The 16,627-nt window shown below is 38.3% G+C and overlaps 1 protein-coding gene across 1 annotated transcript; it reads left to right on the forward strand.

Moving 5' to 3' along the window:
* Positions 1 to 1,999: 1,999 nt before the first annotated feature.
* Positions 2,000 to 15,771, forward strand: LOC120333037 (tubulin polymerization-promoting protein family member 2-like). Its single transcript, XM_039400385.2, has 4 exons — positions 2,000 to 2,253; positions 3,548 to 3,707; positions 14,028 to 14,124; positions 14,550 to 15,771. Exons 1-4 carry the CDS (start codon positions 2,060 to 2,062, stop codon positions 14,639 to 14,641), a joined length of 543 nt encoding a protein of 180 aa, XP_039256319.2. The 5' UTR covers positions 2,000 to 2,059; the 3' UTR covers positions 14,642 to 15,771.
* Positions 15,772 to 16,627: the final 856 nt, after the last annotated feature.

Raw genomic sequence — 16,627 nt, forward strand, 5'->3', positions numbered from 1 at the left:
CAACCCCAAATACCGAGATAAAGGTTGTCAATAAATGTTGACTTCCAAGATAATGTAGGTTTGAGTTTCGAATATTATAGTGCAATGTGACCGGCATTTTTCTTTCGCTGAAACGGCGACGCTTGGTATATACCACCTGTTGTTTTTTCAAATAACATATTTAGTTCGACTTTCTTTCTAATTATCATTTTCTGCTAGATTTCCCCCAAAGTGCCGCCGATCGATAAACAGTATTGGTTTTAGGCATCTCCCTTCACCTTGAAATGCCATTTTCTATATTTCTTTCCAACTTGTGTATGTCTAGTGCGCATTTTCAGAAATGAATTACTTGATTTCATCCATTTCGAGGCTGTTTATGTAATCTACTACTTTTAACCTGGGACTCGAAACAGCAGTTACTTGGCTTAATTCGTGAAGGGGCAGTGATTCGACTCGATCTTTAGAGGTTCTCAACAGGCTTGAACTTGTCTGAGAGTGGAATGGGATTTTGAGATTTCTACCAAACACTGTAAAGCTTTACAATATAGCGGTTGGAATCAGAGAAAAACTCATTCTATTTTACGAACTCAAATGACGTCTTTGAGTACAAAAGATCCTTTGTCATCTCAATCATAAAGACCGACGCTAAAAAGAGGATTACGCTTTCTCCTTGCCTTCAGAAATGTCAGTAAATTTAGGATAATTTTCATGGTTATTAAATCACTGTAAATGAATGAGGGAAGCTGACTGATAGCGTTGTAGGTGCTATTCTTGTATAATTTTGATACATACACTAGGCGTCGCAATATAATTAAAGCTACGTGTTTATTTACCATAGAATTCAATTTTTTTTCTTCTTCAATTTTAAAAGTGCGGAATAAACTCTGTAAACAGGGGCCTTTGCGAATAAGGATTGTTTAATATTTATGACCGTCCATGCATGGTTCGCATTTTAATATCGTGTTTCTTCGTCGAGCCACACTTGAGCGTGCTCGATTAAACCTTTTTTCGGTTCTTCTTGCGTCACGTTTAACAATGTTTGTTTTGTCACAATGTTTGAGCGTCGCGAAGCACAATCGCATTTATATTCGAGACGATTGAGGGTTTTTACAGTTGGCGAAGGAAGTAGGGTTGTTACCGAGTTTTACTATTTCGGGGAACCGATAACACCGGGGATAAGGCTTCGATCAGGACCGTAGAGTACGTGTTATTCGTCATGTGGGGATCGTGCATCCTTGGTATTACCGCTCTAATAGGGCAACACAACTATGTTAAGTTGGATTTAGGTATTCCGTTGTGATAGCAGAACTAAAAAGTGTTGAGGAGAGAATCTATCTGAGATGTTGCAGTTTGCTGGCTCAAGGTGAACTGTTTTCTGACCCTACATAAAATTGGTACTATTCAAAGTGGAGGGATGATTATGACTAAGAATTTTTTTCTAGGTCAAATAACGTAGACATTCAATATATTGCCGGCCGCGAAAGTCTAGTAGTATTCACTTTTTTACAAGCAGTGCTATCAGATCTAGACGGATACTATTTGCGCTTTCTGTTTGCACATCCAGGCAGACGCTCTTATAAGTGTTTTGAACGATTAATATTACGATGCCTTAACCTATCCCAGGCTTATAAGTAGAGGTAGTCAGGTTGTTATCAAAGCAGGCACGCCCTGGCCTGGTATTTCTGTAGTGTTATATATCGGCTATTTTGTACTCGAGCTGAGATCCGTCGTGTGTAATTGCTGGGCTGGTTTCTACTATGGCGTATTACATTATATAGTGTTTAGTGTGTTTGAATTGTTACTACAGGATTTCTAGGGCCCTAATGCACATTTACATAAAACTGGTTTTCATTTCGACGGATGTTGCGAACAGTTTTTTTGTACGTAGATGTACCTAGACATTTTTGTGTATTTAGATAGGCAATGCCGAATCGGATAAAACACGTATCTTAAAATATCGGGATCTTGTTCGGAGCGAAAGGTGCGAATTCGCGTCATATATAAAAGACGATTTAGCATTGCTATCTTGTTTCTATTAATCAGTATAAGCATCAATACTTATAAACCCTAAGCTAAAACAATGGCGGGAAATGACGTAGACGTTGAGGATTTGAGAAAAGTGTTCCAAACCTTCTGCGTCCATGGGAAAACAGACAAGTCCAAAAAAAACGAAATGGACAACAAGAATTGGTCAAAATGTTGCAAGGACACGAAAGTCATTGATGGGAAATTGGTCACCTCTACCGACGTTGACATTGTGTTCAGCAAAGTAAAGTAAGTGTACAGTTTACTTTTGGTTGGCGCGATGGCCCATCAGTTGAGCAGGGGTTGGCAAGGTTTTTGGACAAGAGGACAAAAATTTTGCCCACCTACCCTGGCAGGCCATATAAGTGTGACGTAAAGTTACATTTTATGAACAATATTTACAGTCTTACAAAAGCAAAAGTGGAAAACAATAAGCCCCGTGCCCAAACTATATTTAATCGCAAATCAACAAATTCGCTGAGCTTATTTTCAGCTATAACATCAAAATTTGTTTCTAGTTATATTATGGCAGCGTCAGGCGGGCCAGATTGAATTACCCAACGGGTCGTCGTTTGCCCATGTCAGGGTTAATTAAGACGTTAGATTTAACTGTGTTGGCATTGTAAGTTACACAACTCAGTTTTGAATCTCAAGGCCATTCTTCGGAGGACGTAATAAATTGGAAGGGCGATGCCGTATCGGATCCAATCTTTTCATAAGAGCTGATGTTACCTCACTAATGCAAACGAAAGCTCACTAATACACTTTCTATTTTACGGAACATGTTAATGTTATTCTTATTAATTTTGGCTCAACAACCCCCTAACAATGTTTGTGTAATCGCTGGCCGATTAGGGTTTTCTACACCATCAATTCTTTGCATCTGAAACAAATAACTGACTAACTAATACCTAGGGTTACCATATTTTTGTGACTTCAAACCGGGACACCTCGAAAGACAACAACCCCTCAGCTGTGATTTTGCATCTTCACATTTTCCGATTTTATTACGTAGGCCTACATTCCTACATTTAAAGCTGTCTCGGCTGTCTTTATTGACCATATTGTTATCGAAATTTCATGCGCATATTCTCTGTCCAAATATCGGGTTCAGTTCGAAAAATAGGAAGGAATTGACGTTAACGATACCGGTACCAATAATTCGAATTTAGACTAATTAGTATTGGTTTTACATGAGATACGTCTGCCATCAATGGGAATCAGCGGGAAACGAACGCATTCACCTTCAGTAAGTAGGCTAGCGCTGCGATACACAGAAACAACAGTAACGTGAACACGTTTGTGTATTATGCTGGAAAAGCGGGACTTTTGGCTGACTTATCGGGACTGCGGGACAAAACGCTGAAAAGCGGGACTGTCCCGCCTTAAGCGGGACGTATGGTAAGCCTACTAAAACCATACCTGACATAGACTGGTAACCGTACGACATACCGTGGTTGCGCCATATGGTTAGGCCACCTTATATTCGTTTCTCTCCCCGGGAATAGATAGGATCATCTTATCCTAAAATTTGTTCTTTCAGAGCGAAAGCGGCCCGAGTGATCACATTTGACCAATTCCAAGAAGCTTTAAAAGAGCTTTCAGAGAAAAAATTTAAGAAGCTCAAGACCCCGGATGAGAAAGCCCAAGCAATCTATCAGATGATTGTCGCTGGCAATGGGCCAGTCAACATGGGAGTAACGGTGAGAAGCCCAATAAAAGATACCCTCGCCCCTGCGGTAATCCCAATGCCCTTTGAATAAAAGGATTTTTCGAATGCGGCCTTTGCAAGAAAAAACGGATCTTTTGTACAAGACCCCCACCCCCAAGCAAAAATGTCAGATTTGAGAAAACACCCCTTGTGACGTTTTTAAATAAATAAAAAATTAGTAAATATCCAGTTGGGGTTAGAAATGATTTGAAAATAATTTGAATTTTCACCGCCCTGAATGGACAATTACTGATTTTCCTATTTTGCGCGTGGGGGGAGGGGGTAGTTGGGGGGGGGGGGGGCTTTCTACAAAAGATCCGAAAAAACGTTGCTTACCCCTGGTCTAGCCCATCTCAACATTTTCATAGATTTCGGCTATGCCGAAACCGAGTATTCAAATCTTTCCAAACAAGTAGCAACGCCGTGATACGTCTCATCCAGTAGGGGTTCGAATAGCCCAATAAACATGTTCAAAATACCTAAATCCCAACTCACCCATTTACAGCAATACAACCTCTGTCTTTCGGTATTTAATCCATATAACAATAAAACGTGCATATTGGTATCCCACAGATCATTTTGCCCGACTTTGGTGTCTTTTAATAGCAAAGCATGTGCATATGCCGACACTGGTTTCATATAGACTAGTAGCCGCTACCAGGCTTGTGACCCGTGAAGCATGCACAGCTGCTAGGAAGCAAACGGTATATTTAAGCCAACGTTTCGAATACAGGCAAACCTCATCGGCTGGGGTCTCATGTACTTTCTTACCTGAATAACTTCTAGTGGGCGTGGCGTAACAATTTTTGGATATATGATTCCTGACCCCTATCTGATGACGTCATCCAAAAATTACGTCACTGCGACGTAACAATAACGAAATACAGCTTGCCAAAGTATAGCGACGGTCACCCGTAATGGCGCCTACGAGTATGTCAACAAACTCAATACGTCAGCGACCTCTCTCTTATCGGGGTCGTTGTACAGAGCTCAAAATAAACACAAGAATCACAAGCGACTAAATTGTCGCCGAGGAACGTTCACGATATCCCATTCTGACCAATTTCTGTCCATCAATAGCTCATGTATCGTGCTACAATCTAAAATAGAGCGTTATACAATACAACTCTAACCAAGGCTTTAGACAAGCAGAAAATACATGTTATTTTACGCGATGGTTGAAGTTGGGTACCACACACATAAAGACTTATTATTTTATGTCCAGCAATAGCTCATGTATTGTGCTACGATCTATTAATAGGGTGATATACGATACCGCTCTGAGCTAGGCTTTAGACAAACAGAAAGAACATTTAATTCACGCAATGATTGAGGTTAGGTGCCGCAGACATAAAGACTTGTTATTTAATATCCAGAGACTGATCATGTATTGGGCCACATTTTATTAATAGGACGTGGAACGCTTTCACTCTATGCAAGGCTTTAGACAAGCAGAAACCGACATATTAATTTGCCTTAGCGCAATGAATGTAGTTTCTTACCTCGATAACTTATACTTATCTTAGCGTAACAATTTTTGCATATATCATTCCTGACCCTCACCTGACTTCGTCATCCAAAAATTACGTCAATGCGATGTCACAATAACGAAATCGAGCTTGCCCAATAATAGCGACCATAATGCAATCGTGATAAATACGCCTGTGTGTCCGCTATGGATGTAGTTTCTTACCTCAATGACTTATACTTATCTTAGCGTAACAATTATTGCATATAATAGTCCTGACCCTCACCTGACTTCATGTTCCAAAAATTACGTCAATGCGACTTCACAATAACGAAATAGTGCTTGCCTAATAATAGCGACCATAATGCAATCGGGATAAATACGCCTGTGTGTCCGCTATGGATGTAGTTTCTTACCTCAATAACTTCTAGTTAACTTAGCGAAACAATTTTTGCATATATCATTCCTGACCCTCACCTGACTTTGTCATCCAAAAATTACGTCACTGCAACGTCACAATAACGAAATAACGCTTGCCCAATATTAGCGACGATTACGAGCAATGCCACCTATGGATGTAGTTTTTTACCTCAATAACTTATACTTATCTTAGCGTAACAATTTTTGCATATATCATACCTGACCTTGCCCTGACTTCGTCATCTAAAAATTACGTCAATGCGAATTCACAAAAACGAAATAGAGCTTGCCTAATAATAGCGACCATAATGCAATCGTGATAAATACGTCTGTGTGTCCGCTATGGATGTAGTTTCTTACCTCAATAACTTCTAGTTAACTTAGCGTAACAATTTTTGCATATAATATTCATGACCTTCACCTGACTTCGTCATCCAAAAATTACGTCACTGCAACGTCACAATAACGAAATAGAGCTTGCTCAATAATAGCGACGATTACTATTTATGCCACCTATGGATGTAGTTTCTTACCTCAATGACTTATACTTATCTTAGCGTAACAATTATTGCATATAATATTCCTGACCCTCACCTGACTTCATGTTCCAAAAATTACGTCAATGCGACTTCACAATAATGAAATAGAGCTTGCCTAATAATAGCGACCATAATGCAATCGTGATAAATACGTCTGTGCGTCCGCTATGGATGTAGTTTCTTACCTCAATAACTTCTAGTTAACTTAGCGTAACAATTTTTGCATATATCATTCCTGACCCTCACCTGACTTTGTCATCCAAAAATTACGTCACTGCAACGTCACAATAACGAAATAACGCTTGCCCAATATTAGCGACGATTACGAGCAATGCCACCTATGGATGTAGTTTTTTACCTCAATAACTTATACTTATCTTAGCGTAACAATTTTTGCATATATCATACCTGACCTTGCCCTGACTTCGTCATCTAAAAATTACGTCAATGCGAATTCACAAAAACGAAATAGAGCTTGCCTAATAATAGCGACCATAATGCAATCGTGATAAATACGTCTGTGTGTCCGCTATGGATGTAGTTTCTTACCTCAATAACTTCTAGTTAACTTAGCGTAACAATTTTTGCATATAATATTCATGACCTTCACCTGACTTCGTCATCCAAAAATTACGTCACTGCAACGTCACAATAACGAAATAGAGCTTGCTCAATAATAGCGACGATTACTATTAATGCCACCTATGGATGTAGTTTCTTACCTCAATAACTTATATTTATCTTAGCGTAACAATTTTTGCATATAATATTCCTGACCCTGCCCTGACTTCGTCATCCAAAAATTACGTCAATGCGAATTCACAATAACGAAATAGAGCTTGCCCAATAATAGCGACGATATTCGTAATGACACCTATGGATGTAGTTTTGTACCTCAATTACCTATAGTTAACTTAGCGTAACAATTTTTGCATATAATATTCCTGACCCTCACCTGACTTCGTCATCAAAAAATTACGCCAATGCGACGTCACAGTAACAAAATAGAGCTGATCACCCGTAATGGCGTCTGCGACTACGTTAACAAACTCAGTGAGGGCAGCGGCCTCCCTACCACACACACATAAGGAGGGACTTGTTATATTATGTCCAGCCATAGATCATGTATTGGGCTACAATATTAATATGGCGTTACGCGACATCACTCTAAGCAGGGCTTTAGACAAGCAAAAACGGACATATTAATTTACGTGCACATTATATGGGTGTATTTTGTATTGTGCCACCATTTATCAGTGAGGTTTATATTTTAATTTGTTTTTTGTAAACTATACATTTTGGATAAGATAGTCCGGCAGAATCGGGCCTTATTGTTTTGGGACATAAAGTTTTTTTTTATTGTTTAGATATAATGTATATGACATATATAATGATACCCAGGTGGGTGTGGAGTAATGTTGAGCAATTTTTTTTTACAAGTGGATTTAAAGTATTCGGTCCAAGATGACGCACATTCTGAAGGCGGCTGAACCCTAACCTGGTAACCATACAGTGTTCAGGTTGTGCGCCATCTTGGTACAAATACTCCAAGAGCGCCTTTTTGTTAAAAACAATTATTTCATAACTACATGATTTAGGTTTGCATACATAGTAACATTGAATCTCCTTACAATGTCAGAAATTCAATTTTAGTAGAATAAATGGTAGTTTATTTCACTAATACAAGCCAAGATCCATCGACAGCATCTAGCCACTTTCTATTGCGCTCTTCAAACTACATCTGGCATTTCGTTTTCCTAGTTTAAGCTTAGGAACTTGGGAAATATTTTATTAGTTGAATTGGATTGAAATATTTGACCTCGTCTTTCACTCCGAACAAGGCCATGTAATACCATCCACTGGTATCTAAAGATGTGTAACGTGTTTTCTTTTGGAAGAACCGCAACCTTTCAGTGCTGCATTGACTTTGGCAAAATTAATATATCCTTGTGGAGATAGAAGGTATGCGTATGCGAAACCGAGATGTGCACCTGTTATGCCAACATAGTTGAGTCAAACGTTTTGAATACTAGTACATCACACGCATTTTCCTGCGTGCTTCGGTTGTACGTGGTAACGCGCACATTTTTGCGCATATGCATCAAATTCCATTTGATTATTGAGCTATAGGTTTTTGACGAGCTTTTGTGTATGATTTCATTCCATAGAATTTGTATGCTGTTCTAAAGAATACTAGTTTCAGCTTTTTCATTCATTCAAACCGCGTGTTGAAAGTAAGTTTTGTAATATTGCGGGTTGGTTTCCAACATCCTTAAATCGGTGATGCCAGTAAATCTTTAATACAAAAAGATCAGTAACATCTGCAATAAAAACAGCAGTACCCACTCAAATGACAGCTGGGGGATGGATACTCTTAGTATCTGCTCCATCGCGTGCCTCTTACAGTCTTACCAGTTTACATGAGTGCCAATGGGTATCTAAGCTCAGCCAGAGACAAAAAGTTTCGGACTGCAGTTGGCGTGACGAAATGTTTTTAAATATATATTCTACAATAAGATTATTTGATTGCATACTACTGAAAGTTCCGCCTTATATGTCTTTTCCCTTTGCACTATTCCTTTACTGATATTCGATAATATGACGCTCATCTGACATAGTTCTTAAAGTGTGTAGATGGGTACAATCTTTTTCACGCTGTTCAGCTGGGAATGCGCGAATATATATAAGAATTGCTAATATTGGTTTGTAATGCGATGAAATCCCATCTTAGCATTTCTGCCTCTCGCAATTGCTGCGTATACTTATCGGGGAAGTTCTGTGGCGTGGTTATGAAATGAAAAAACAAACATGGGATTATTTTTTCTACTTCTCTACTACTATTAAACCTTGACATTTTGTGAAAACTTGTTTCCATGCAACCTTTTTTAAAACATCCCCAACAACCACAATTACTTCTGGTATTAAACTTCCGAAACAAACACATAAAATCATCAACAGATGAATATCACCAAGTAGATATTGCTGAATTGATCTTTATTTTACCATTTTGCATGTAATTCTTTTTGGTAAACCTGTTATCTATCGTAAATACAGCACATTTGACAATGTTGTAGTGTGACTATTTTAGCCTCACATTTTTGATATTTGTAGTTGGAGCTCTTGGGGCTCTGTCAAACAAAGTTACATACAAAATATTGGTTGTAAATTGCAAAACATGATCATGTTGTTGGAATAACTTGGCATTTTACCACCCGTATATCATTCATTGTTGAGAATATTATTAAAATCATAAAATTTAAAAATCCGTTTTCGTGAAATTTTTGTTGTAGCTGAATTCCAGGGACAGCATGACAACAGGCAAGAGAAGCACGATCGCCTCTTTTAGTTTATGACAGGGTTTCATGAAAGGGGACCCCGTCCTCCTTGGAGGCGCTGATCGGTTATCTGGGAGCACGAACAAACAGATGGAAATGCGAATATATAATAACAATGTATTTTTATAGAAGAGAAGAAGCAAAAGTGTTGAGAGTCTTTGGTAGTTGAAGTAGTAGTTAAAGTGGTAGTAGCCAATGAAAAGCATTGGCATGGAACATAAGAATGAACTACATTCTTTCCCAGGGATATTCTATAAAATGTAGCAATTTTCTCATTCTTGTTCTCGTGATATCATTATCTTTCACTGCGTCGTCGTGATCATCCCGCTGCATAACAATTCTCGCCAACAAATAATTGACTGTTCTCCACCGGGTGTATATCCACTTGAACCACTGGCGACTACTTTAGCAGGCTTGTACTGTTAATTGCAACAAAAAACGGGTATTTTGAAATAGTACTCTTTATTTTACGCGTATGTTTCGACAGTATTTCCATATACTGTATATGGGTCGCGACCCAAAGCTGGGCTCAACAAATACCTAGAAGGTATCGATTTTATTTCCTAGTAAATTTGGTGCTTGCGTAGTTTGTGCACCAAGATTGCGCACAACCTGAACATAGTATTGTAACAGGTTATGGTTCAGGTTGTGCGTCATTATGATGCACAGGTTTGACAAAAAACACTAATACAAATATCGAGCCGTAAAAAAAGTGCTCAAGGCTGCAAACTCCACACCCATGTAGAAATGATGGGCAATGACCCCAAGATGAATACTCACAAATAAAAAAAACTTTATGTCTGAAATCAAACTTGGGCCAAAAAGGTCCCCTTATCTGCCGGACTAAGACTTTGGATGGACTTTGGATAATGAGAAACAGGCATATTAATTTACGGTCCCCCAATGAGTGTAGTGCCACATATACAAAGGCAAATATTTTACGGATCTTGACATTCTATCCCTATAGTCGGATTCGGAAGACTTTTGACACAGGGTACTCAGATTCTCAAAAAGGACAATGAAAATATTTGAGACAGACGTGTGAATAATTATGCACTACTTTAATGTGTGCTGTATTTGTGATTTCCATTTTACTCCCCTTTCTCTGCGCGACTATGACATAGGCATGTTACTTGTTCTGATTAAAATTTGGCTTTGTTTGGTGCCTATTTCAATTTTGAAAAGCGCTATAATTTTATAGAACACCCACGTTCTACCGAAGGACAAACGTTTAGACATATTGGGTTCCTATACATAGCCGTTGCTATCATTGTATTTAAAGTTTTCTTTTTTCGGAAGTTTGTCAGAAGATGCTTCTGTGCTGAGGAAATTGAATAGATCATTTCATAAACATTAAAAACGAAATTGACAATTACTCATATAATTTACCTATTGAGCTCATTGCTCATTACAATCATCCAATATGATTATAAGTTCTATTTAAAACGTAACGACAGATAGATGAGAGATGCATCCTGGAAATTAACTCAGGATTGTGAACGAATGCTTAATTATCGATTGCGCTTGAAGTCGAATCCATTCCAAATTTCAACAGTTAGAAAATTGAAGAGCCTATAAATATGGTCTTCTTTCATCCTTTTTCACATTTCCCCTGAATTACTTGGAGATCAAATACTATACCACTTCCTCCACTATGTCAAATTTCTGTTAACCAATTTTAGCGAGCGAGTGTTCAAAGATCGGTATGAGAACAGAAAACATTTTTCTTAATATTTCGCTGTTAGTGAACCGCAAGATGAAAAAGGTCTGGAAACATTGTAGGGGTATTAACATTTGAAGGATCTTAACATTGTTTAACGTCTTATGAATAAAGGTAGGACGAATACATGACGTACGGAAGGACATCAAATAACAAGGCTTTAGTTGTGTGGTACAAAAATACACTCATAGCGTACTCGCAAGCGCCATTATTACGGCTTTATTATCGTCGCTATTATTAGGCAAGCTCTAGTTCGTGATTGGGAGGATGCAGTGACGTAATTTTTGGATGACGAAGTCAGGTGAGGGTCAGGAATCATATATACAAAAATTGTTACGCTAAGCCTAATAGAAGGTATTGAGGTATGAAACTACACCCATAGCGGACAGACAGGCGTATTTAACACGATTGCATTATGGTCGCTATTATTAGGCAAGCTCTATTTCGTTATTGTGAATTCGCATTGACGTAATTTTTTGATGACGAAGTCAGGGCGGGGTCAGGAATATTATATGCGAAAACTGTTACGCTAAGTTAACTAGAAGTTATTGAGGTAAGAAACTACATCCATAGGTGCCATTACGAATAACGTCGCTATTATTGGGCAAGCTCTATTTCGTTATTGTGACGTTGCAGTGACGTAATTTTTGGATGACGAAGTCAGGTGAAGGTCATGAATATTATATGCAATAATTGTTACGCTAAGATAAGTATAAGTTATTGAGGTAAGAAACTACATCCATAGGTGGCATTAACAGTAATCGTCGCTATTATTGAGCAAGCTCTATTTCGTTATTGTGACGTTGCAGTGACGTAATTTTTGGAAGACGAAGTCAGGTGAAGGTCATGAATATTATATGCAAAAATTGTTACGCTAAGTTAACTAGAAGTTATTGAGGTAAGAAACTACATCCATAGCGGACACACAGACGTATTTATCACGATTGCGTTATGGTCGCTATTATTAGGCAAGCTCTATTTCGTTATTGTGAAGTCGCATTGACGTAATTTTTGGAACATGAAGTCAGGCGAGGGTCAGGAATAATATATGCAATAATTGTTACGCTGAAATAAGTATAAGTTATTGAGGTAAGAAACTACATCCATAGGTGGCATTAATAGTAATCGTCGCTATTATTGAGCAAGCTCTATTTCGTTATTGTGACGTTGCCGTGACGTAATTTTTGGATGACGAAGTCAGGTGAAGGTCATGAATATTATATGCAAAAATTGTTACGCTAAGATAACTAGAAGTTATTGAGGTAAGAAACTACATCCATAGCGGACACACAGACGTATTTATCACGATTGCATTATGGTCGCTATTATTAGGCAAGCTCTATTTCGTTATTGTGAAGTCGCATTGACGTAATTTTTGGAACATGAAGTCAGGCGAGGGTCAGGAATAATATATGCAATAATTGTTACGCTAAGATAAGTATAAGTTATTGAGGTAAGAAACTACATCCATAGGTGGCATTAATAGTAATCGTCGCTATTATTGAGCAAGCTCTATTTCGTTATTGTGACGTTGCAGTGACGTAATTTTTGGATGACGAAGTCAGGTGAAGGTCATGAATATTATATGCAAAAATTGTTACGCTAAGTTAACTAGAAGTTATTGAGGTACGAAACTACACCCATACCGGACACACAGGCGTATTTATCACGATTGCATTATGGTCGCTATTATTGGGCCAGCTCGATTTCGTTATTGTGACATCGCATTGACGTAATTTTTGGATGACGAAGTCAGGTGAGGGTCAGGAATGATATATGCAAAAATTGTTACGCTAAGATAAGTATAAGTTATCGAGGTAAGAAACTACATCCATTGCGCTAAGGCAAATTAATATGTCGGTTTCTGCTTGTCTAAAGCCTTGCATAGAGTGAAAGCGTTCCACGTCCTATTAATAAAATGTGGCCCAATACATGATCAGTCTCTGGATATTAAATAACAAGTCTTTATGTCTGCGGCACGTAACCTCAATCATTGCGTGAATTAAATGTTCTTTCTGTTTGTCTAAAGCCTAGCTCAGAGCGGTATCGTATATCACCCTATTAATAGATCGTAGCACAATACATGAGCTATTGCTGACATAAAATAATAAGTCTTTATGTGTGTGGTACCCAACTTCAACCATGGCGTAAAATAACATGTATTTTCTGCTTGTCTAAAGCCTTGGTTAGAGTTGTATCGTATAACGCTCTATTTTAGATTGTAGCACGATACATGAGCTATTGCTGGACAGAAATTGGTCAGAATGGGATATCGTGAACGTTCCTTGGCGACAATTTAGTCGCTTGTGATTCTTGTTTATTTTGAGCTCTGTACAACGACCCCGATAAGAGAGAGGTCGCTGACGTATTGAGTTTGTTGACATACTCGTAGGCGCCATTACGGGTGACCGTCGCTATACTTTGGCAAGCTGTATTTCGTTATTGTGACGTCGCAGTGACGTAATTTTTGGATGACGTCATCAGGTAGGGGTCAGGAATCATATATCCAAAAATTTTTACGCCACGCCCACTAGAAGTTATTCAGGTAAGAAAGTACATGAGACCCATCGGCTGAACTATATATCGTTTGCTCAATTATCTGAATGTTTAGTTCTTCTTTATGTGGTTACTCCATCTATTCCAACCCAATATATATCACCTAATTTCATTCACTAATTACCTACCCTTCAAATACACGCAAAAGTACTACTCTATAACTCAATATTCTGATCTGACAGCGTTTGGTGGATAACGGCACTCAACAAAGCAGACTATATTTTATTTGTGACGTCTTGGTATGATATTAAAACCCTGTGTCGTCATAATTCAGAAAACTTCGAAGACAGGCGGAGTGGATAAGATGACTGATGCGTCACAATACACCGGATCCCATAAAGAAAGATTCGACGCAAGCGGAAAGGGCAAAGGTAGATTTTCTTGGCGTTAGTTTTTACGTTTTGCATGTCTTTCTTTTCCTCCAATCATGGCCCTGTACAGACAGTCACTGATAAGTAAGGGGCTAATATGATTTTTAAGGACAAGAATCTTTCCAGTTCCGTTTTGCCCACCCATAGCTCGTAGCCAGAAATTTTCAAATGGGGGGAGGGGGGGGTCTGAAATTTCTGGTTGCCATGTTGGACTGTAACAGCTAGCGGGTCCGTGGGTTTTCAAGGTCTAAACAATTGTATGTATGATAGATGCTAGAGAGCTTTTTCTTTACATTGTAAAAGCGCTATCAAGCCAACATAGTAAAGCTGAACGCTTCAACATTAGGTCAAAGCCCTCACCTCGAAAGCTGGCAAGTATAGGCCTACAAAACCCCCTGCTTTCAATAATATACTCACTTTTCCAGGAATCGAAGGCCGCAAGGATCTCGCTGACGGCAGTGGTTACGTCGGCAACTACAAGGGCTCAGGAACATATGACGAAAAAGTTGGAAAATAATTTTACCACAAACGATAGATTATTAGTATATGTATCGTATATATAAGAATGAGTATTTTTGTATTAAGTTCCTAGTTTGCACCTTTTAACGCTGTTTTTACCGTTTTTATTGGGACCACTGGCCCATTTGACTTAATCACTCTCATTCATCTCCTATCTTATCTTTGGATAGAAAACCATTTACGCGAAATCCATTTGCGAGAACCGCTTTTTCATGAGTCGCATTTAATATGCTCATTTAGCAAGGTTGTATTCTCGTTTACCACCTGCTGGCGAATTTTGAAAGAAATCCCCCCCCCCCCCCTTAACTATTTTCTCCAATATGATAAAGGAATGGAATTCTATTTATCCAAGGGTGATTTATATCAGCTGTTCTCGTAAAAGGTTTTCGCGCAAAAAAACTCCCTCAAAACGTATTCGCGCAAACATACTCCTCGTTGTCTTAGCTTTTAGTTCATCGTTTGTCACTGACATTTATTATCATGACTAGGTCTAATTTGACTTCGTGCATTGCAATTTATCAAACGTTAAACCGAAATAATTTTTATTACGAAACATTGAAATATTGCTTGTTCACAACCTTTCACAGAGGGAATATGAAAAAAAAAAATTATTTCAGCATTATGTTTAAATATATATTATTCTAATTTTATCAAAATTCAATATTTTTGTATTTTTTTTTCATCGAAGAGAACTCATTTAATTTACAGTATTAACATAATGGTGCTGAAAAAAAAACAGAAAAACAACCCGAATTTTATAGGAATGTATAACTGGTATTTACTGGCGCATGATGCACCATCATAACTCTACATAGTTTCTGTGGCTTTTGGCGTTTCCATGGTTGCATTTAACGTTGTCCTGGAATTATGTTCCTCTGCTATTGAGTCATAGAAGGCAATGCACCGTCATAATTCTATTTTGTCCCAGTATCTCATCGTATTTCTGTATTCGCTTGTAACTTTGCTCAAACATGAGTTTCTACAATAATTATTGATTAAATTCGTGATCAGCTCTGAAATACAATTTATTTTACTGCTTTTTTGACATTATTTCCGACACATAAATGTGGCTTCAATTTTTTATCAAAATTTTCAGCAAATATTGTTCCATAAAAGCAGGTTAGCATGTTTCTGCGTTTTTCTGAAATCTGGGAGGGTGATCAGACTGTTCGATATTCTAGTCACTAGTGGTAATTTTCTGAAAAATGGTCATTTGGATAAATAGTTAAGGTATGTCGGGTTAAATGCGATACTTCGCTTTGTTGAAATAATTTCGATATATTCGAATATTCAAAAATGGGTGCTTCCGAAGTATTCGTACCAAGATGGCCCACAACCTGAACAGGGTATGTGTACCAGGTTAGGGTTGTTCAGGTTGTGCGTCATATTAGTACTATTACTTCCGGAGCGCTCAAAAATGAATAGAATATGAGTAATATTCGAATAAAAAATGGACAACCAGACACTGATACACAGAGCGACTCTAAAAACAGAACGCAGGTCGTTCGGATCATATGCTATACAGGGAACACAACTATTGCCAAGCGTCCTAGTCTTTTGAAACTTTAGGGTACAACCATACACAAATTCAAGTGTTATATATATTTGGTTATAAGTAATTAAGGACTTTGTGTATTCTTGCTTGTGGGTCCCCCTATGATAGGAATCGGCAACCGGCGGCTCTTTGTTCTCGGCACTCTAGCTCTCATGAATCCAAGTAGCTACAGCATGTTTTCGTTAGAAGCAATGGAGGGGTCATTGTAAGTGGTTTTCGAAGAGTTTCAATAGTCACTGTCATTAGAGTAGATGTTGCGGCTTCGAGTAGGTTTGAATTTGATTGTAAGGATGTCAAATGGCTCTTCCAGTGATAAAGATCGCCGACCCGTGCGCTTTGTAATAGCCAATATCTTGAAACAGGGTCTGGAGTTCTTGACTTTGCTGCAGTCAGATTCGAGTCACGTCTTTTAAAACCTCGATGAAACTC

Source organism: Styela clava, chromosome 13 (assembly GCF_964204865.1).
Source record: "Styela clava chromosome 13, kaStyClav1.hap1.2, whole genome shotgun sequence".
Taxonomy (NCBI): Eukaryota; Metazoa; Chordata; class Ascidiacea; order Stolidobranchia; family Styelidae; genus Styela; species Styela clava.

Coding starts and splice junctions, on each gene's coding strand:
- LOC120333037 (XM_039400385.2), top strand. CDS start 2,060: ATGGCGGGAAATGACGTAGACGTTGAGGATTTGAGAAAAGTGTTCCAA. Junction 3,708..14,027: donor CAGTCAACATGGGAGTAACG/GTGAGAAGCCCA, acceptor GTCATAATTCAG/AAAACTTCGAAGACAGGCGG. Junction 14,125..14,549: donor CGCAAGCGGAAAGGGCAAAG/GTAGATTTTCTT, acceptor TCACTTTTCCAG/GAATCGAAGGCCGCAAGGAT.